The sequence below is a fragment of the Uloborus diversus genome, chromosome 8 (assembly GCF_026930045.1).
Source record: "Uloborus diversus isolate 005 chromosome 8, Udiv.v.3.1, whole genome shotgun sequence".
NCBI classification, from domain to species: Eukaryota; Metazoa; Arthropoda; class Arachnida; order Araneae; family Uloboridae; genus Uloborus; species Uloborus diversus.
In genome coordinates, this window is record NC_072738.1 from 152,017,049 (window position 1) to 152,041,175 (window position 24,127).

Below are 24,127 nucleotides of genomic sequence, written 5' to 3' on the forward strand. Positions count from 1 at the left end.
TGTACTCAGAATATCTAATTTTTTACTATGAAGATGGTTAAGTCTTCTGCAGACTCTTCGTCTCTTTCATCTTTGACTTGCTCTTCAGCTCCCTTCTTTTCTCTCTCTTTCTATTTCTTTCGATTACTCAAAATGATTTTGACTTCTCAAGTGCTTCGTAGTATAGTTGAGTTCACAACTCCATGCTTCTGCATAGCAAAAAAGTATTTTTTTAATTAATCATTTTGTGATGAGCCTCAATGCCTCCTTTGCCTTCAAGTATAGGATTCCTAAATTATTTCTAATTGTATTCAGTGAATAAATGTTTTCTGAGAGGAAGGAGTAATATACCACATTTTTTATTCAAATTTAGTCTTAATAAATTACATATTATAAATGAAGTTTTCTTGAAGAATGAATGTCGCATGTGGTTGATGGGAATCCATTTTTGAAGTTGGAAATGAACTGACATCAATATTCCATACTTTCTCAGATATCTTCTCTGCATTGTTATCAGATTTGAGAGTCCAAAGGGGTCTAGGTTTAAGGATAGCCTGTCCATCCTTAGAAGCTCTCCCCCCTCCCCCAGTCACCACTCCATCAAAAAGTAAATCACCTATTCTTTACAGGGACAAAAGTCAAATGCTTATCTTTCCAATCGCAATCTTTTCCTCTGGCAAAAAATTGACAGAGCTGCTTTTTCAGGTGTATAATTCTAGGACATACCCTTCATTTCATTCTACTCCATCTTACATGTGTGATCTAAATACATTTTAGAAGATAATGAGTTTTCCCTATTTATTTTCAAGAACAATAAAATGAATGCATATGCAAAACCAGACTTGAATAAAATTTCAACTAGCTCAGCATTGGGTTTGTGAAGGATTTTAAGAAATATACTCATCCACACTAAAAGTTATACTCACTAAAATTTAAATTTTTTTAAAAAACATTTTTTGTTAATTGCTAAATTTCATCATTATCAGCTCTTTGAAAACTGAGCCAAATGATCATTTCTCCCAAACAAATAAGAAATGCACAAAATTTTTAATGAATGATTTTCTACATGCACATTGAAAAATACTATTGAATTCACTAAAATTAAAGGAAAAAAATACCAGAAGAGGACGAATAAAATTCTCAACATTGTCATTTGGAAAACTTTAATGAAACACTACAATTCTTCCCTTCTGTTTTTTTTTACATTTTTATACATATTGTTTTGATGTGGAGAAGCAGATAGTAATTTTTCAGTAACTGGTTTATTGTAATAAATCATACTTGAGTTTAATAAAAGCATTTAAAAACTATAAAATTTAAAAGTGAAGTCCAAGTAGTTTAGTAAGTAAGTCCTGTCCAATAGTTTAGGTAAGTCCAAGTAGTTTAGTCCAAAGAAGTTTTTCCAGCAAGACAAAACACAAATTAAGAAAAGGAAGAGGGCCAATTAATCTTCTCCACCTTCTGAAAAAGAAACAGCATGCAAAATCAATAAAAGCAAAAGTAATGCAAAATATTTCAAATATAATGTATAAGAGCTATTACTTTGTATTTTTAGGACACATTGCAAAACTGTTTTTAACCCTATCTTTACTTCTAAAAATTTGATTTAATAAAAAGCATATGGAAATTTATTTTTGCAAGAACTCAATTTGCCCCTTTACAAACTAAATATTGCTTTGGAATGATAAATCCTGATCTGAAAACAGTACAAGTAGTTTTTTTTATTACGAATAAATAAATATGCAACTATTTCAAAAGTTTTTTCCCAATTAATCGTTTCTAATTATCTAAAAATTATCAGAATTATCGCAGGACTTCAAACAAAATTCAAATATATACCATTTAATTCATCATCCCCATCGTCGTCGTCATCATCATCTTCAGTTTCAAAAGTGTTGTCAGGGATGTCGTACAAACGAATAACAGGCTAAAATTAAAAAGTAAGATTGATATGAAAATACATCAGAAATTCTTTAAGCAATATCAGTTTTTCTCTTCTAAATTTATTCACTCTAAATAAATTATCAACTAAAGAAAATAACACATAGCATTATGAAAATGACAGCATCAATACACCAGTCTCTATAAATCAGTATCATTTAGATTCAGACAGATACCTGAAGATAAATGAAACATCCAAGTTTTTGAAATTACCATATGAAAAGCATTTTCAAATGCGAGACTATGAAGATACCTATTTCACAACTAAATTATGTGCTGATATAAACTATTTTTTAAAAAAAAAAAACTTTCCTACGAAACAAAGCAATTATTTTCAACTAAAACTGAAACAGACAAAAACAAGCTGAATGGCAAAGTACTTGTTCTCAAAATTACCATGAATAAAACTAGAGAAGTACCTTATTTGGATCTTTCATAATTAGATATTTTCCTTCCTTTAATTTCATGCAAGTATCAATGATGCATCTGAGTATACCCCAAGCGTTGTCCATGTTTAAGTTGATTTGATCAGCAAACTCTTTAGGCTTGAACTGTTGAGTTCCTAGTATAGCATGTTTGGCAGAATCCCGCACATGAACACGAGAAACATATCTAAGGAAAAAAAATACTTTCGCTTTAGTGATGCATTCACAGCATGAATTACACAATAAAAACCTCACTACTCCCCCCCCCCCTTTACAGCTTTTTATCTTTTTTTTCGTAGACAGATATTTTTTTAAATTCTATTATTTGACTGAACCATGTGTAAAAATTTCAAAATTTTCAAATATCTGGCTATATGGTTATAGATCTAGTGTATAATTTGCTTACTAAAAATAGAAGAATTCAGAATGCAAAATTTTGATTGAATAAAAAAATACTTAAAAATAATGATAAATATTTAATTAGTATTGTTTCATTAGATAATCTTTAATGACGAAAAGATCTCTTCTATTTCATTTGTGCTACACAAATTCTGGGTAGTTTCATACTATGTGTCATATTTCTTTAACAGATATCCCCATATAGAAACTGTTAAGTCAACATGAGAAATGCACAAGACACGCATATGAATAAAATAGTCTTAGTTCTACAACCATATTTCATTTTGTCTCCCCTGCAAAAGACAGATAAGCAAATCCCCCCCCCCCCCCGGACTTATAATAAAGCCTTCCAGAACCAAATATTTCCCCACAGATGCAATGTCAAAGATCCCCGCTTAATCATACAAGATTGGTATGCTTTTTGCAAATATTTTTTTTTTTAAAGGAATTTAAACATAACATAAGAAACAAAAATATTTTTTGAGGGGGGAGGGATAATGTTCGGGGTACATAGTTGAAGGTTTCAAAAAGGTTTTCAAATGTGAAGGCAGTTTTTCTCTTAGAAAATACAAGTCAAATGAAATCCCTTGACCAGAGAATAATAGGCTTTAGGCTTTTTGAATGTTTGAGTGGGGATTATAATTTTCTTTATGGTTCAGATCAGGAGATACAAAACTGTTCTTGAGAAACTTGGAATGCATTAAGAAGGAATTTAGGAAAATTGGAGGCAAAATATTTTTTAAATATATATTTTAATTTGAAGCTAGTATATTATTTTGTTGTTTATTTAGTTTTCAAAAATATTTTACCACTAACAATAATTATTTCTTTTAAAGAGCTATTGATTTACTATTATGTATTTAGTCAAGTGTTTTTAATTTGGTAACATAAAGAACATTTTTAGGCATAATCAAACGCCCCGCTAAACGAATAACATGTTCTAAAACTGATGGTATTTGTTTAAAGTGGGGCCAACAGTATTCAAGAACTACATGTAATCATTTTTATATTATAAATAATTTAAAATAAGTATTACACAAGCATTTTGATGATGAGTTAATGATATCCTTTGTGGATATTTCATTAAACCTAACTTTATTAATTTAGGAATTTCAGTGGTAAGTGCAAAAGTACTCACCCAAATTTGATTTGATCTGAACCAGCCAAGAGAGCTTGGACGGTCCATTTTGCCAGTTTGCATGAATTGTTCTTTAGTTCATTTGCCAGAACGGCACCTCTTTGAGTATCTAACTTTTGACGCCAATCAATACCACCAGAAGTCTACAACAAAAATTGTTCATGTTAAAAATTAAACATCATTAAAACATGTGATCACAGTCATTAATTTCATTAATTAACGTAAGATATTTAATGAAAGATGCACTTTGCCTCACAAAAACTATTATATTTAAAGAATTTAATCTGGAGACTATTTTCAATGACTAAGGCTTTTTTTTAAGTAGTTAAAATATATTCACATTTGAGGCAACAAGAAGCAAAGGGATATAAGCGGCAAAATTAAAATTTTGGAGATAACCAGTACACATGGTAGGTGAACCTTTCCTCTGTCTTGGGGCAAGAAATGGTACTAGTAATCTTGGTAATTGAGCATGATTTAGAAAAAAATTGAAATGAAAGCCTACCTAGGAGCTAATCTTTAAAAGTGTTTTACTCAAAAAGTGAAAATGTCCACTTGTATCTCTTTTGCTTCTCACTGCCTCATTTGGCTTTCACATGTTAAAAAATTTCAGGGATCGTGCTAAGGATTTCGAATTGTTCGCCAGTAAATTAGCCAAATTTTTAAAGTGTTAGCCAAATTTCAAAAGTCTTAGTCAGACTAACTTTTACTCATTTTAATGTATTTTTGTCAGCAGAAATATTTAATCAGAAAGGGAAGTATAGCTTAATTTTTGACAATTTTTTGAGGGTAAGGGCAGGTGTATATCCAGGAATTTTTGTCCGTTTTCAGGAATTTGGTGAGAAAGAAAATGCAAATTAAGTAGTTTTTCCACAAATCATTTGTAATTTTTCAAAGGAAAAACTGGCTAAAAACAACTTCAAGTGATATTTATCATTTTTTAATAAATTTGAGAGTAAAAATAAAAGCTTTTAACGAAGTAAAGACTGCATTCCTATCTTACTCTGATGTTTCGGACATCGAACACAATGAAACAAATGCGCCATTCAACAAGGCATCCGCCAGCACTTTCTACTCGGTAGCCACGCTGAGCACTCGATATCCAATCAGCGAGAGGCGCAAGTACAGTGGCGCAAAGAGGCGAGAGGCAAACGTCATCCTTCCTCTGATCAGATCGATGGTAACGCTCCGATCCGATGCTAACGTGCGTGCACGCAAATCAATCTGCTTGGAGTGGTCCGAGGATAGAACAACTTTCAATGATTGCTAGTTTGGGAGTTTAGTGAAAAGTTCGTTTTTAGGGGTTGGAATTTTGTGAAGGGTCCGCTTTTAGGGGTCCAAATTTTGTGAACGGACCTAATTTTTATCTAGATTGACATCTGAAAGGATATTTTTTTTCTCTGTGTATATTTCAGAGAATTTTCTGTTCACCAATAAATTCGCCAAATTCGATTTTTGTTCGCCGATTTTACGATTTTATCGCATTTGGCACATTGGCGAATGCTTAACGCGGTCCCTGAATTTGTTTATTTTTTGATGCCACAAAGTATGAGTAATATTATTAACTGAACAGCTATCTAGTAGTATCTGATTTTTGGCTTATGACTGCTCTTGCTATTGGTTCAAAAGTACAAAATATAAGACATTTAGCAAAATAAAAATGTCTTTTATTTTTTACAGCTTGACTATGATGTTCCTCCCAATGTTTACCGATTACAAAAAGTTGGGGACGCTCCTTCATTAAAGTACCATAGGCATAAACAAGTACTGATTACATTGATCAGCACAATGTATGATGCATTGCAATTTTGTTTCTAACAATTACAAAGTATATTACCTGTGGATTATAGATTGAAAAATAAGGCACGTTTAATGCTAAGTGAAAAATAAAAATCTGACTATCAAGTTCTGGCAGTTTGATCAATCAAGAAATTTTAATATAACTCAGGTTGATTAATACACTATTTATTCAGTGAAATTATATCTACAAATATAACAAGCTTGGGAGTCAGCATATTAAAATATACAAGTAATTAGACAAATATCTATAAATACCCTAATTCATAAACAAAAAAAAAAAAAAAAAAACCTTAAGTTTTAATTGATGGCAAACTTTTATTGAAATACTAAACATTCAAACACAAATGTTTATTCACTTAAATTATACCAGACATCAAGCATTTGATGTTCAATTACAGATAATTGTTTTTGTTGTTCAATGATAAAAAGAAAAGATCAGATGCTGTTTTTAATTTAGCTGATATTTTGGTTATATGTAATGTTTTTAAGTTCTTAATTAAAATGAACCTTGATATGATTCTAAAGCTGCAATAGGAAATCCCTTTAAATGTATCTCTGAAGACCTTAAGACTGAATTACTTACCCTTGGATCCCACTCATTTAGGGCTTTTATATTAATGAACTGTAATTCTTGATTTGGACCTAACATTACGGCATCATGCTCACTACGTACAATCAGCTCAACACCATCGCCAAGATCCCATAACCGATATCTAAAACGCAAATTAAAATAAATTTAAGTCTATGCAATTCGGTACAGTTCTGTTATGCTACATAGGGTCTGGTGGGGTAAAGTGGTCATAAAATAGTAGGTTTTCAACTTAGGTGGATAATAAATACAATAAATTCTTTAAATACTTCAACTTTTTTTGTTATTATTTTACATTGCATTATTAAAGAACACGTACACTGAATTTCAGGGAAAAAAATATTGATTTAAGTAGTTTTATAACATTTTCATTTCCTTTTGTATTTATGACCACTTTACCCCATGGGGTGGGGGAAAGTGGTCATAGCATGGGGGAAAGTGGTCATAGTTAAAAACAGCTGCAAAACTGTTACAAATAACCCTATTATTTGTATATTTCAGTCATTTTTATAGTTACAAGTATATGTACGAGTATATGCGGGTATGCACGAGTATATACGTGTCGTGTAAACAAGAATAAACATGTTCATATATGAATAAATACATGTATACATCAGATACATGCATGCATGTGCCTACTCAAGTATATTTGTGTATACACGAGCATATAAGCATGTATACGTGATTGCCTACAGGGATGTACACGTGCCTACACGAGTCACGTGTATATGCTAGTATATACGCGCAAAACGAACAGCATTTGCGTGTTTGCACATGTATCTCGAGTGTATACGTGCATACCTGAGTTTCTGAGTATATACGTGTATAGTCGACGTATATACGCATATATAAGTGTACATAGATAACATTACTGGCCATTAAAATTGCTACACCAAGAAGAAATTGCCAGAATGAAGCTAAATTTTACACGTGATAATAAAATTTGACATTAGAAAGTGATTACAAAATTAAAGCAAATTGATCATTTATAGTTGGAAAAATCTCGAATAAATGGAGGTTTAAGTACCCTGTTAAGTCACCTCTAGCGTGAATGTACGATGTACTTGAAGCGCAACAATCGGGCATTGAGACATAACAGTCTCCTACGATATCCTGCGTCATCTTGTACCACAGTTGCTGTAAACGTGCCACTCATTCGATCAAACTCATACGTGTTAGCACTCACGACGGGGCTCCTAGGAACCATTTTTTAACATGACAATGCTCGGTCAAACACAGCAAGGGTGTAAAGGAATTTCCTCTTCCGCATTATCACTTTCTCTGATCTGCGTGATGCTCTGGTCTGCGATTTGCGACTTGTCACAAATTGAGCATATCTGGGATCACTTGAGACGGTAAATTGGACAGTCTGTAAGTTTGATCAAATTAGTGGCGCGTTTACAGCAACTGTGGTACGAGAAGACGTAAGACATCGTACGAAACTGCTGTACCTCAATGCTCGACCGTATCGGTTCTTAAATTCCAACTAGAGGTGGCGCAACAGGGTACTTAAACCTCCATTCATGTGAGATTTTCCAGTAATAAATGATCATTTTGCTTTCATTTTGTAATCGTTTTCTAGTGTAAATGTTGTCATCACGTGTGCAAAATTTGTTTTATTCAGACTATTCCTTCTTGATGTAGCAATTTTAACTGCCAGTAGTGTACTTACATACATATACGGGTATACACGAGTTAACTCGCGGATATATCCAGTGCTCGTTTGGTACGTGTCTACTCACGTATATATATGTGGAAGCAAGAGTATATACGTATGCTTACGTGTAAACACGATTCTATACTTGTTAGACGTATATACGTACATTTACGTGTAAACACCAGTACATGTATCCACGTATATCTACGAGTATATCCGCTAATATACATGTATGCTTACATAGTGAATCCAAGATCTTGGGCAAAATCTAAGTGGAGTGAAAGGGGAGGATAAGAAGCAAAGAATCATAAGGAACTTATGGTCGTTGACTCGCTACATGCACACAAAGCCAGAAATCGATGGAATGAAAACAGGTCACAAATTTGTTACACAAAGATGATTTTACCCGACATTTTAGTTCTTAAGAAATATTTAGACAGTTGTTAAAAAGTAAGGCCTATAGTAGCTCTAATACACGCATCGCAACAAAGGCGCAACGACTGATGAAAGTTTTTCAAGAGTCTCGGAATTGCAACAGAATGATTGCGACGCATGTATTACAGATGCCGGCCGCAAGTTTCATCAATCACTTTAAAACTTTCTTAAGTCGTTGTGTAAAATTGTCTTTTTTGTAATAAATTTGTGACCTGTTTTGCATTCATTAGTTTCTGGCTTTGCGTGCATGTAGCGCGTCAGCGTTGAGCTTGTGGCCATATGTTTCTTATGATTCTTACTTCTTATCCTCCTCTCTAACACCTTTTAAAAATTTGCCCAAGAGTTTAAACTCACCCTGCATACATGTATATCATATGCTAGTATGTAAGTGTCAGCTCGAGAACGTACGCGTATATACGTCGTGTCTACCTGAGTATATAAGTGTTCGTATATGTACGAGTATAAGAGGATATATACGTGAATAGTCGAATGTACATCTGTATATATAAAAAATACTACGAGATACCCAAATACGTGTTTATTGGTGCATTTATGTGAATACGTATATATATGTGCCTACACGAGTATATGCGTATGCATGCGCATTATCAATATTATTTAACCTTGTTTACTGTAAAAACAATACATATTAAGTGAAATTAATATTTAATTTATATCTGCCTTATACTTAAAGATTAAGTGATTTTAAAAGAACAATATTCGTTAAGCCTAATATTATGACCACTTTACCCCATCTTACTAAAATTGTTCTAAAAAATTATTCAAAATAGATTCAGCTAATTGCTAATGAGTATGAGTTCTTGAGACATGTAGGAAGCTTCCTGCGCAGTCAATCTGTTCATAATTCTAACAAACAAAATTTCCCAAGAAAGTTGAAAAAGGTGTTTATATTTTATAAAAATTCATAATCACACAAAATATTTTTTTTTACCAAATAAAATTTTGCCAGTTGTAAAATTTTGTATTCAAAATGTAGTTTCTAACTGCACTACTCTAAAATAAAATTTTCACATTCATTCGAACATTTATTTCTAAGGTATAGCCATTTATTTGAATTATGACCACTTTCCCCCATTGACCACTTTCCCCCACCAGACCCTATACATAATGCTCAAAAGACTGAAAATTACCTGTATGCAACAGATGCAACTTCTACTTCTTCATCTGTTTGAATAAAAGGATTAACATTTTCAAAAGAATATTTTTCTTCACCCTAAAGAAAGAAAAAAAAAAAAATCAATTAGCGAAAAAGGGAATAGAGATGAGAGATTGAAAGTTTTCAATTACCAAAATTTTGGGACACATATTGTTAAAAAAAAAAATCAAGTCTTCTACTAGAAAGTTAATCAAACTTGCAAATGGAGCTCAGTAAAAATACATCTATCTGCAAATCCAATACATATATTCCCCCTCCATTTTTAGCTTCAAGTGAGTTACCGATCAGCTCAGCTACTTAAAACCTCTCATTAAGAGAAACATAACAAACACAGAGCACTACCAATGCACTGAGTTCAGAAAGTATGGCGTCAAAATGAAATGTCTGAGGTCAGCTTGTATTTTTATGAGCTTTATTTCTTATTGCATCTGCTGATGACATGTGTAAGATTTGCACCAATCAGATTCGTTTGAACATAGTTTCATTTTTTTTAAAAAAATTATAAGTAGTTTACAGAAATTGTTACAAACAACTTTTTTTTCTTTTTTGTATCACACTACTTGCTACTCTACTTTTTAAAAAGAAGTAGTGTGATGTACTAAAACCAGTTAAAAGATATAGGTACTACAGTAGTGTCACTACTTGTAGTGGCTACTTCCAACCACTGGTTTTAACAAACCACATGTGATGTTTAAATAAAAAACAAAAGGCTGCTTCATTACAAATTAACTCCTAACGAAGAATAAAATATTTACAAAAAGCCAGAATCATGAAAAACAAATTTCAAATAATCTGACTTCAGAAGATCCTAATGAGTAGTTCCATATCTCCTATGCTTGCAGAAATTAGTGAAGCTTTTGAAAAAAAGGAAAGTTCAAGCGATTGTAAATAAATAATGCTGAATTACAAACACAAATGTATAGAAAGTTTCTTAGTTCATTGCATATACAAATCACTTTAAATTTATATGAAGGTATCGTTATTTATTTAAAACAATGACAAACCATTTTCAGCACTTGTTGAGAGAAATTATGATTTATAAAAGTAGCTTCTAATGCTAAATTCCTTGGGGAATTAATACTATTTCCTTCTTCATGAGGTGGTTCAGCAGCAGTTTCATTAACAGTAAGTAAATCTGAAAGATATAATACACAATTTTAACATATTTCATTCACATTAGGCAATCATTTGAGGTTTTTGGATAGAGGAAAGGAAAATCTTTCAGTAAAGTAAAACTCTTTGAAAACAACTTTGAACAAATTAAAAATCAAGGAATAAATACACACACACACAAAAAAACTTACAGGTTTGAACCTTAATTTTGAACTCTGAGACAATTTTGATTAGTTTCTTTTTCCTAACGTTTGTACATAGGCAACTCATATATTCATTTTGAACATCCCTGTAAGTATCTCCAAAAGCTCAAAAAGGTTTAGCAATAGAATGTTCTCACTTTGTGCTTAGGATTTGCACTGAGTACAAGAATCAGAGTATGGATATTAAAAAAAAGGACAATGTTAATAAAATTTTAGGATGATAAATATCAAAAATATCAAGTTTTGTAAGGTTCATAATTTAGGGAAGAGGAAAGAAACAGCTGTCCACAAATGATATCCCCCTTTGAGAGGAGGGGAGTATCCTTGAAGTTGTGATAAGTGGAGGGAGGAGATAAGACGTGTGACATCATATTTTCCTATACGAATACAGGATTCGTACTCAATTTCAGAAATAAAATGAAGGAGTTTGAAGGAGTAAAATGAGGTTTTGAAGAGCTAATAGGCTGTCATATTTCACCTAACTCCTCCTCTTATCACATGTCATATTTTTTATAAACATATTGTTATCATAACTCTGTGATGTCACTTTTTGTCACCCTCTGTCTTCCCCTCATCACAATTTCATGAACACGTCTCCTCCTCAAGGCATGACAATACTAGTGGATGACCGTTTTTACTGTATCATAACTGCGATTTACTAAACAATTGTTTTTCAACACAATCAATTAACGTAGTACATCTACTTATAATTTTAAATATTTAAATAATAATTAGACAACCTGACATTTGCTGCTGAGAGTGTGGTGGAAAAAAAAAAAAAACAATAATCATAAAGCTTGAAAAAATAGCCAAGCCATTTAAGCATGTTTTACTTAACCTATGAAATGTTTTAGTCTTCTAGTAAAATTTTCACCTTCAAGTTTTATGACTTAACAATGATCAATTTGTAAATCACATCTTTATGAAAAAAATAAATGCACGAAATTACTACATTAAAATTGCCCCTGTGACAAAGTTAGTTGTCGATCAAAGTATTTTAAGTTACTGTCATAGAAGAAGGTTATGTAGTCTTGAACTAAAAAGGAAGGAGTCAAAACCAAAATGAAAGAATTTGAAGGGCCCTTCAAAAAAATTTCCTAAATGAAGGAGTATTGGAGGAGTTTTGAAGGAGCGTACGAACCGTGAAACATATTTTTGAAAAATTGTGTGATGGGTGACAAAGGGTTAAAAATATTGAAAAAAAGTGTGACATCATTTATGGACAGCTGCCAAACTAAAATCAGAAAGTAAGTTTGGCATAAGTCAAAAACATAGCCCCCCTCCCTCCCCCAAGAATTGCAACTTTGTAAAGAATTTTCGAAAATAAGCATCTTGTACAAGGGCGTTGCAGAAGAATTATGGTCCATTTTCCACAAAAAGGCACTTTGCCCCACCTTTTCCAACGCAGAGTTCAATTGAATTTTAACGTGCAAAAAATTTTTTAGTGTCCTTTACATCACTTGCCTGTTGCTACTTTCGTTATTCTTGCATTTAAAAAACTGCTGCTTTTACGACAAAATGCTATGATTTGAATATGTCTTATGCCAAAAACAACGAAATAGAATCATCGGGTACCACATTACGAAGGCGGAGTAAAGTGCCTTCTCATGGAAAATGGACAATACTTTGGTGCAACTTAAGAAGTACTGAGATTATTATATACAAATCTTTATTCAAAAATACTTTCCACTTTTTGAAAAACAAGTACAGTTAAACCTCATTATCGCGACACCCGGATTTCACGTCACTTTTTCAAAGTTCCGAACTTATGCCATATAATTTTAATGTTAAGTGGCTCCGGATTTTACGACAGTTTTTTGCAACTCCAGTTACGACGACGCTTCGAGCTGAGCAGACTGGATCAAATATTTCTTTGCAATTGAAAAATGTTCAGTAAAATAATGAAGACATCTGGAAATGTTTGTTGTGGGGATTTCATACTCTGACAAAAGATTTGACCAGGCATGACGCCTCAAAAGTGGTGGGGGTTTAGTCAGGGGCCAATCCAGGATTTTTTTCTTGCTACCTATTTTTGTGAAAGTATTGCATCATTCTATTTTTGTGAATGTTCTTTTTTATCAGCATTGTTTTTGTAAACTTTTAGAGGCATCCTAATTTTTGTAAAAGAGAAGTAGAACAAATGAAATTTTAGTTCAAAAAGTGTAAATGTCATCTAGTATTATTTTTAACAGGTTCCTTTTTTTTTGGGGGGGGGAGAGCTAAAAACCTAAGAAGTACCAAAAATACCATCGTAATTTCAGCTAAATGGACTATGTAATGTGTACAATATTTGAAATTATGAAAAAAAACGGTGCCCCAAAATATGTTAAGAATATGATGATATTGCATAAATACACTTTGGCGAGAAACAGCTAAAAATTAGTTAAAATACCACAAAAAGGTTGCTATTTAAACGATTGTTCATATAAACCAGCTTGGAATTTTATTTTATGAGTAAATTTTGTTTTAAACAGAGAAACAAATTTTATATTTTAAAATGCAAATTTTTGTGAAATTTTCGATGTTTTTGTCAAGCTACTGATTTAATTACTTGATTTTTGTGAAAGTACCTATTTCAAAACAAGATTTTTGTGAAGGTACCGAAAAACGGTAGCAAAATCAGTCTGTATTGGGTCCTGTTAGTAGATAAGTTCTGAAAAGTACAGGTTTCAGACTCTGACAAGAGGGACAATAGAAAAGAATTCAAAGCAAGTGGATTGCAATACTGGATGAGGAAAACAGCAAGAGAAGGGAAAGACTACAGCTACGTTAAGCTGTAGGTGGTCACAACAAGCTTCTCCAATGAGAAAAAAAGAGATAAGGGGCTCCTAATTAGACTGAAAGGGGACACACAACTCTTAAAGTGGATAAAAGGATTAGAAAGGATTTTTTCACCTTCGAAAGGTGGAGCTTAGCTAATTCAAAATCTAATCAAATTGCGGACAAAAGTGAAAAGAGTTTTGAATTGGTTTCTTTCTTGCTGGTAATTCTGTGGCAGAAGGAGTGTGACAAATGTTATTCAAAAATTTATCGAACATTTGATCGGAAAGTATTGTAGAATGGAACACATAATAATAATAACAATAATAATAATAAGTGAAGGTGTTTTTTTTTAAATAATTTTTGTTATATTCACAAATAATTCAAATTTACATTAAATCTAATTAAAAAATAAATTAACAGTATTAATTTCTTAATTAAATCAAATTTTATGGTTAACTAATGTTTAATTATGAATTTTTTAAACTATTCCGGTTATGACGTCGCTCCGGCCATTACGACACTTTGTTGACAGTCCCAAAAGGTGTCGTTATAATGAGGATTTGACTGTAAAATGATGCCTATATTAACATCATTTGGTTTTAACAATGGCAATTTTTTCAATTATCAGCTTTAACTGCTAAATTAATTGTATTTCAGCAACATAGAAGCAGGCATTCAGCCTATAATGTTTAGTGTGGCAAAATGTTGCCTTCACTACATTTAAACCCAGTATTTAAAATGTATTTTTTGAAATCCAGTTTTAAACCACAGAAAAGATATACTAGAAAGTCAAAGCATAAAGCATATTTATTTATTGGAACAGTTTCAATAGCCATACAGCTTTTGAATCTTGGAGCGAAAATGGATGGAACAATATTCAAAACATGAATAAACTGTTTAAAGGTACTTCCATCCACACATATTTCCAAGCATCGTCCCTTTTTAATGCATGTAAATAGAGCAGCAAAAGATATAAAACTATATCTTACTCGTTGGAAACATCTACAAAAGGACACTTTCCAGTGTTACAATCATTATATACTTGTTATTGCACATTGTCTAATCATACAACGGCATTAAATCTTACATAGTTCACTTCTAGCCCCCCCCCCTTTTTTTTAAAACTTAAAATTTTAAAAAACATTACAAATAATATTGCAGTTAGTTACCGCCCTAAGTCAGGGCTAAGGCATAACATAAAATACATCGCCAGCTCAGTTATTCCATCCGAGGACAGCAGTTTTGTGCTTTTTAGCATTCATCAGCCCGGAATAGGAAGTAACAGAGCTGGAAGCAGAAAACCTCTTAAAGGAGCCAAGATACTTCCTATTCCAGGTTGATGAGTGCTAAAAAGTATAAAACTGCAGTCCTGAGCTGAAGGTGAATTTTTTCAAGGGAAATAGCTCAGTTTATCAGAGTAAAACCCTAGTTACATAATCAAGTCAAAATTAAGTTAAAAAGAAGATTAATAAAATAAATGTGCAAGAATAAAAGTGAAACATACCGAATTCAGAATCATCTCTCTTATCAAAGAACAATTTATTTCCAACACGCTGAAAAAAAAAAAGAGCAATTTAATTTAATTCAAATGTTACAAGAAAATCTGAGAAGCACAGAGAAAAATGAAGAGAAATTTTTATTTGAACACCTTTGCTTTTTGACAACTTGAAGGCAATATGGTAAATGTTTGGGAGACGAAAAAAAGTTTGATGCAAGTATTAACATAATACATTTCGATAGGATCAAAGAAAAAATTATTATTGTATGGAAAATTTTGTTTAATTACTACTTATTTTATGCACATTAATATAAGTTTCATTATTACTCATCATCCCAAATATAAGTCCCACATTCATTTAACACTGATCTTCGACTAAAGTATGAAAAAAAAAAAACCCCCTCATGCTTTAAGGTACGAAGATCTCAAAACTATTCAAGTCAGTTTAGTAACGGATATTTTGCACATTATAAAAATATTTATAAATATATTTAATTCATTTGCAAGAAAAGATTTAATATTTTATCTTTACTCTCTGTCCGGAAGATGTCTTTATCTCTGTGACGCGCATAGCCCGTTCGGCCAATTTTCATGAAATTTGGCACTAAGTTAGTTTGTAGCATGGGGGTGAGCACCTCAAAGCGATTTTTCGAAAATTCGATGTGGTTCTTTTTCTATTCCAATTTTAAGAACAAAAATATCATAAGATAGACGAGTAAATTACGAAATTATCATAACGTAAAACCGTAACATGAGTACAAGCCAATTGGCGAGAAAATTCACCATACATTATTTATAAATATACAGGCGAACCAAAAGACCTTTTAATTTTTCTATTACGGGCAAAGCCGTGCGGGTACCACTAGTAATGTATAAAATGCAATTGTTAATGGAATAGCCACAATTTTGGAAGGGTTGGGTTTCTTCCAGATTAGTGGAAGAAACTGGAGGAAACCAACAGAAAATAAAGCTGTTGTTAAAAGTTTAAATACATTAAATTAGCACAAATATATTCTAAGAATACAGTAATTTCTGGAAGAAATGCCGCGGCACTTATGTGTTTAAAACTAAAATTTTATTCAGGTGCAGTGCTTCTAGTTAAGTGGCCTTTACGAGCGGAAAAAAAAAGATTCTGGCCGCTAGCCCAAACGAGCAAGCAAGGGAGAAAAGGAGATTTCAGGTTTCCTCCTCCTTAATTTTCCCCTCCAACTCATTCCGTGAAATAGACCTATCCACACCCCACCCGTTTGGTGAAATGGATTCATTGCTTTGGAGGAGGGGGGGGAGGGGGGGGGGGAGACTGAAACAGAATTTTTCACCAGAAGCAACTAAAATATATAATTTTAGCCAGGGCCGTATGTTTTGTACCATAAAACAGAAGAAGGTTTTTTTTTAAATTCCTAATGTCAGAAAAGGAAAATAACAAATTTTTTTTTTTAATTCTTAATTTTGCTACTATTCAAAATTTATAATATTTTGAAGAAATATAGAAAAAGCAGTTCTAGTCCTCATTAGCTACAAGGCACACTTGAAATTTAGACCTTTAATTAGGACTTCCTGCTCTCTTTGCCAATTCAATTCAGGGCAGTCCAGGGTCAAGGCAGGCCCTTTGTCAGTTCGGTAGATTTTTCAAGTCTACCAAACTGACTTCTGTGAACTTCCTCCTCCAGGGGCATGCACAGAAATTTTGGGACTGTCACAAATGCTTTTTTTGGGCCCTCTCCATATTCATGAAATACACCGCCAGCTCAGTCAATTCCAGCCGAGGACTGCAGTTTCGTGCTTATTAGCACTCATCAGCCCGGCATAGGATTAACCGAGCTGGAGGTGGAAAACCTCTTAAGGAAGCCAAGAGTGCCAAACAAACTGGTAGCTAATATAGAATTAGCACTGACCAGACGAGTGACCGAAACAATGGTTTGGTTCAACTCGAATATTGCAGGCAAGGCAGGTATATTCAGTAAGTTACCGCCCTGTAGCCAGGGCTAAGGCAGAAATACATGAAATACACCGCCAGCTCAGTCAATTCCAGCCGAGGACTGCAGTTTCGTGCTTATTAGCACTCATCAGCCCGGCATAGGATTAACTGAGCTGGAGGTGGAAAACCTCTTAAGGAAGCCATGTATTTCATGTATTTCTGCCTTAGCCCTGGCTACAGGGCGGTAACTTACTGAATATACCTGCCTTGCCTGCAATATTCGAGTTGAACCGAACCATTGTTTCGGTCACTCGTCTGGTCAGTGCTAATTCTATATTAGCTACCAGTTTGTTTGGCACTCTTGGCTTCCTTAAGAGGTTTTCCACCTCCAGCTCAGTTAATCCTATGCCGGGCTGATGAGTGCTAATAAGCACGAAACTGCAGTCCTCGGCTGGAATTGACTGAGCTGGCGGTGTATTTCATGTATTTCTGCCTTAGCCCTGGCTACAGGGCGGTAACTTACTGAATATACCTCTCCATATTGTTTACCCATACTTTCATCCGTAGGTTTTAAAATATTGGGCCCCATTTAAGCTCGGGCCCGGGCCAGCAGGTGTCCCTTCTCCCCTCTGTGCACGACCCTGCCCTCCTCTCCCTATAACTCTTATAAAACTTACATTGTACTGATTTCGAGCTGGGGACTCCCCAAAGGCTGGGCCCCTATTTTCCGATTAGGCGAGTATTTTGTTACCAAGATGTGCCAAATTCAGCTCCTCGATACATCCTGAGTAAAAAATGCAAAAATCACGATTCTCGCGTTTTTGTAGCATAATTTTCAAGATCATTTTTGTGACTGATATGTTTCTTGTCTTGCATTTATTTAATGCCAAATTCAGTATCATGGAAGTTCTTTTGTTATTGCTTGTTTTTTTTTCTTACTTCTACTGCATACTGTTAATATCTTTAATATGAGAAAAAAAACAACGCTTACTCTACTCTCTTTCATTTTCTGCACTACTTGTGATTGAAAAAAAAAAAAGATTGTTTCGAGAAATATTTCGTTGCATTTATTTTTAACTTAAAACGGGTGTGTCTTACAAAGTTATAATCATTTTGGAAGAATGCAATGAACTTCTGAAAAGTGTAAATAAAGAGCTTCAAATAATTTCAACTGTTCGAGAGTCTTTGAAAATTATTTAAGTTTTTGAAATTCCTTGAAAAGTTCTTCAATTTTGTATCTTATCAAGAAAATAAAGTATGAATTGTCCAAATGGCCAGAATATTACTCTTCCATTCATATTTTCTGAATGTCTACACCATTTCTTTTAAACTATTTTTTACAATTTTCATACTGTATAACATTTAATGAAAAATAAAATGGGGTTAGGGGGAGTGATCAAAAACAAACTTCACTAAAAGCCGATATGAGCAGATGACGAAGTGCTTCTCTTTTCTCCTCTCTCGTTTCTCCTCTCTGTCCATGAAGTTCCATGATTTGTCGAGCAAGCAGTTTTTATTTTGTTTGATCTTGATTTGTAAAAGAATGTATAACTTTTAAAAGGCTTTGTTTGCCTTTCTTTTTCTTCATATTTTTGTAGTCTCAATTACCTAATATAAGGCCTCAAAATACGGATTTTTTTTTTTCGAAAATTTCTCGGGGGAAAAACCCCCGGACCCCCTGAAATTATGGATGTTCTACATCCGATTTAAAGGGACACTCTCTTGTTATCCTTACCACTACAAGGTGAATAAGAAAAATAATAAGAACTAAAATAACAACAGTCCAAGCAGTGAAATTATTAAAAATTGATACAAAAAGGTTTCTATGTTAACATTTTTATGCGTTTGGTGTGTCTATATATACTATATGTGTGTGTGGGTATTAGGGCAATGTGCTAATCCGGGCCCCTCCCGAAAAAAATTTCTGGATACGGCCTTGATTTTAGCCATGGAGGTCCCTGAACCTATTTTTTTAATGTTCCGCTGAAATGGATATTCTAAAATGGAATTTTAGAACTTCAATTTCGTAATATTTCCGTTGGAACGCTTCCAAAACCTTTCCCCATAACATCACGAAAGTAGTCTAATATTGCCTTTTTGTAACTTCAATGTCGAAACGTTTGAATTTCCGAGAGGGAAATTAGAACCCCATTCTTTTCCTTATAGTCCTCAATAAAAGTCTACATTTGTGTTTTAGGATTTCAATTCGGAAAAATTGCCAGTGCAAGGTCCCTCAAGGGGCCTCGCATTGAGGTGTTGTTCCGACCTTGTTGGACTGAAGTTGATAGTAATAATAAATATTTTAATTATTCATGCATTATGAGTCATTAATGCTTATAGGGCTCTATTTATATACTTTTTTCCTTTTAAAAATATCTTTACTTAGTCTTGCAAAATTACAATTAACATGGTAAATTCTTTAAAAAAAAAGGAAGTTTTTTCTATCTCCTCTACTTGGAAGAAACCTATTTTTTTCTCTCCCAGCTTTCAGTCACCATTTGTAATAATGAAAAAAAAATATGCGAGAATGAAATCAATACTGAATGATAGATCGCACACATACATCACAATAAAAAAAAAGTTTACCTGCACAACCACATCCCACGAATAAACGGATCTGGTCGCACACATAAGAGCAGCAATGATTGCATCAGTTGCAAAGACATTCCCCTCTGATTTAGTAAGCTAAAGGGATATTAAAAAAAAATTTACAATCAATAACAAAGCTTAACACTATCAATGAATGCATAACATAGAAAATGGCATAAAGCTAGGAAAAAAGGTATAAATATTTTATAACATTCTGTAAAAACTGCTTTTTTAATTTTGAATGAGACTATTAAAAGTGATTAACTGAAAGCAAGTACCTGACGAATGATGGGGTCATCAGTAGTAGTCACTTTATGAAAAATTCTGTTTATTCGCTGCAATTGTTTTTCTAACTTGCATGTAACTCTGTCATATGTCTTGTCATAAAATTCAACAGCACCACAAGTGTATCTAAATGTTTCAAAAATTAAATGTCAATTATATTCTGCATATAATTCAGTGAGAAAGGAACTAATACTTTCATTGCAGTTTCTTTTAATTATAACCAGGGCTGGATTTAGGGGAGGGCAGATGGGGCTACTGCACCGGGGCCTCCACAACAAAGGGGCCCCCACAATAAAATTTTTACAAAACATTCTAACTTTCATGGGTCAGCAAATTTTACGTTTTTTTCTCCCAGACATTTTTTTTTGTATTTCTACAAAGAATGCTTGCACAAAAATAATATTATTATCGATATATCAGAAAGCCCTGATTGCAAGTATCCATTTACTATCAATTTTTTATTTGATCAAGCATTTCAGTGGCAGTATTTTTTTTTCATTCATTTAATTTGTAATTTGTACCTATGAGTTAAAGAAAAATAAAATAAGTAAAGAAAAATAAAATAAGTAAAAAAAAAATGCGAAAAATGGTTTAACTTTACAGGTCATCCTAACAACTTCTCGCTTCTTGAGCTCAAAAATTTAAAATTTGACGAAATGACTTGAATGGTAATTTTTTAATTCGAAAATATCGGATATATACATATATATCAAAACATTCAGATATGTATCAAAGTATCGGATATTTTCAGAAATATGATGATCTTTTCAAACCCTGATTGGGGCCTCCACTCCTTCGTTGCCCCGGGGCCTCCACACTTCCAAATCCGGCCCTGATTATAACGCAGATAAATTTAAATTTTTAATCAATGATAGAATTACCCCCTTTTTCAAAGGGACGGGGGCTTTAATACACTATCATTAGTGTTTACTTACATATCTTTCCCTTCTCCAACACCAGGCAGAGAGAGTTTTCCCAATCTTGGAAAATCCATTTCTTCGATGACTTGCCACTCTGGACGAACCGTCACGGAGGCATCACGGTTCTTGACTGGTGCTTGACCCTTGTTGTCAAACTTATGACGCATTTGTTTTTGCCATTTTCGGACCTGCTGAATTCGATCCCTAAAAAACAGATTTGGTAAATACAGTCGAACCTCTATATATCGAACTTCCACACATCGAAATTTTCCATACATCGAAATTCCAGCGAATTTCTACGTTAAGTACATAGAAAAATTGTTTCTATATATCGAAAAAATCTCTATATATCAAATTTTTTTCCGAAACATTCGTAGATTTTTTTTTCACTTTAGACAGTTTGTCTCATGAAAATTTAAGATTAGGGGAGAAAATTATGTTTACTAATGGTTGCTATGAAACTCATAAGGAATCTGGGGTTGAGGGGTATGCAGATAGGTCATTGTTCCGTTCTGGAGTTCTTAAATTCCCTCAAGTTAATTTCAAATCTTAGTTTTAACCAGTAACATTGTAAATTCAGTTTCAAGCTATCCCTTTTGTCTGTTATCATTTCTAGTCTTTTTAGCTGCTGTAAAAATCATTCAAGTTAAGTAGATTGATTTTTTACTTTTCTCTCGCTTATATTGTCAAAACGAAAATCCTCTAATGTTGTGGATCAAATTGAATTGCCGAAGAATGAAGATGTATGAAGGCGCAGAAATGTAATTTCTGTGTGTGTGTTTTTTTAATTATTAACTTTCATTTAATCCAATGCTCGTATAATATTAAAGATAGGGTTTCATGCAGGAAAATTATGTTTTATGAGATTTTAAGGATAAAATAAGATTGTTTCTATATATTAAAATTTCTATACATTGAATTTTTTTCTGGAAATTTGCTACTTCGATATATGGAGCTCCGACTGTATGTAGAAATGAATTTCAATTATTTATTCTCATTGTAAGCATAGCATAAATGTTCAGCTTAAATGACAGTATTTAGGCATTAAACATTTGAAATATACTGCATAAAACATGTGATTACTTGATTGTCTAAGTACAAAAATACTCTTTCATTACTAAATGTAAAGTAAACTGCAATTTAATTTTATGACATTAGACAAACTATTTTGTTACATTTAAAGTTAAAACACATTTTCTTCTGTTTTACAATCAGTAACTCAATGAGTACAAGAACTATGTCATAATTACCTTGGCAATAAACAAATTCAAATTGAAAATTTAGAGCAGTGTCAACAATAAATGGTTGTTAAGAGCCTTTTACAACCAAATGTTGTAATTTGACAAGATTTTCAAACACGGGTTCTAAATACTTTGACATCAATAGAAATTTTTTTTTGTAACTTCATATACATTTAATTAACTACAAGAAAGACCTAAATATTTCACTTTTATGTCTAGAAAACATATCCCAGGTGTTACTGTGACGTTTAGCTTTGCATTTTTATTTCTTAAAGTAATTCAAAACAAGAGTTTACAGTCGAATCTCGACTTACGCGAAGGATGCATTCCAAGACCCCTCGGGTAAGTCGAAATTTCGCGTTGTAGAAAAGGGAATGTATGAATTCTTTTTATAAACATACCTAATTACTCAGAATTCATACACTTATGGTTAAAAAAAAATTCCCTCACTTATCCAGGTTATTTTTTAGAAAATTCCAGGTTACTCGCTACATTCAAAATTAAATTTAAGTAACAATATTTTCAAAATAATCAAATTGCTTAAAGTAGCAATGCAAAAGAACTGAAACTTTTCCACTTATAGATTAAAAAAATATATATCTTGGATTTAAAAAAAAAATTTAGTGTTTTTCACAAAAACATTTTGTTTAAAATTGTTTTTATTTGTTTACTACTTGTTGATACGATTTTATTTATAATTTAAATAAGATTATTTGGATGATAAGATTTTTTCGTAAAAGGCTGTGGAGATCGCCGAGGCTGTCTTCGACAGCTTTGGAATAATCTAGTGCTTTTCTTTGCACATCATGAACAAGACAACAACAACTCGTTGAAAACCAAGTACTTTCAACTTATTTTAGCGTTTCTTTGATGCCACATGTGATGTATATTAGAGTTTTGCTCTAATCATGCAGCAATCTTTCTTCGCTTTTGGTTTACAACTCTTTTTATTTTCTTATTAGTATATAAAACAACTTTGTATTGAGCAAAGTACAAAGCTATTTTTCAGTATAAATATGATTAACTTGTTGTATTGATGGGTATACTATATAATGCATGATAATAAAAATCAACATCTGTTGATCATAAGCCAATGCCAATAATCATCAGTTTTTTTCTTTTGCATATAAAGGATGCTTACATTAAAATTAAAAATTTTCCTTTCTAGAAAATTATTAATTTTTAAAAATTCATATTTAATTGCACATTTACTTTCAATAGTTTACATTGAGGTAAACATCCAATTATGTTTTTGTAAATTTGTGTCTACTTCCACCTTGCAAATGACCAAATATGGCGTTACTAGGTAAAAAATTTAAGATATTAAGTAGATTTTTGAATTTGTAACATAAAAGTAGTTAATAAATAATTAATTATCCTTAAAAAACTACAATTAAGACAAAATAGTCAGCTTTTAGAACATAAGCATTTAAATCAATCAGAATTTAAAACTGTTCTGGAGATAAAATTTCGCATCTTTCCCGAAAATAATTACGAACTATCCAGAAAAAAGGGCAATTTTTCTTTGTTATCAATAGCTTGCATTGCAATAAACATCCAATATGATTTTTGGAAACTTAGGCACTTAAAGAGTCTTGTGTACTGCCATCTTGGGAATGACCAAATATGGCGGCTACGAAAAAAATTAAGAAATGTTTTTTTTTCTTTTAACTTCTAGCATGAAAGCAATTTAAAAATAATGAATCTTCCTGAAACTACAATTCAGTAGGGTCAGGTGGGGTGAAATGGGTCATGCTGTGTATTTTTATTAATAAAAATTTTTGGTCTGGCTGAATTTTTATCAAACTTTACACTAGTTATGAGGGGCTTTTTGGCTACAATTCTAGTTTTTAAAAAGTTTCTGTGTAAATTTCTGGGAGCACTATACCGACATTTTGTTTCTCAAGTCTCATGTGAATTTTTAGGAAGCCTGCCAAACTTCTTAAAATCTTGCTATACATTTTTTTCTCTCTTGAAATTCTCAAGTTTTTCATTTCTCAGAAAATTACATATTTAAAATAAAATTAAAAAGAAATTAACTTGAACTCTGAAATTTT

At 32.6% G+C, this 24,127-nt stretch overlaps 1 protein-coding gene across 1 annotated transcript in view; it reads right to left on the minus strand.

The window, feature by feature from the left end:
• Positions 1-1,132: 1,132 nt before the first annotated feature.
• LOC129227676 (eukaryotic translation initiation factor 3 subunit D-like) overlaps positions 1,133-24,127 on the minus strand; it is a 44,974-nt gene continuing 21,979 nt past the window's right edge. The window contains exons 5-15 of the mRNA XM_054862268.1: positions 20,845-21,033; positions 19,903-20,035; positions 19,622-19,720; positions 15,124-15,172; positions 10,545-10,675; positions 9,515-9,597; positions 6,266-6,395; positions 3,883-4,025; positions 2,340-2,532; positions 1,819-1,906; positions 1,133-1,440 (exon numbers count right to left, since the gene is read on the minus strand). Coding sequence (XP_054718243.1) covers positions 1,424-1,440; positions 1,819-1,906; positions 2,340-2,532; positions 3,883-4,025; positions 6,266-6,395; positions 9,515-9,597; positions 10,545-10,675; positions 15,124-15,172; positions 19,622-19,720; positions 19,903-20,035; positions 20,845-21,033 — 1,255 coding nt within the window. The 3' untranslated portion in view covers positions 1,133-1,423. The remainder of the gene's footprint in view (positions 1,441-1,818; positions 1,907-2,339; positions 2,533-3,882; positions 4,026-6,265; positions 6,396-9,514; positions 9,598-10,544; positions 10,676-15,123; positions 15,173-19,621; positions 19,721-19,902; positions 20,036-20,844; positions 21,034-24,127) is intronic.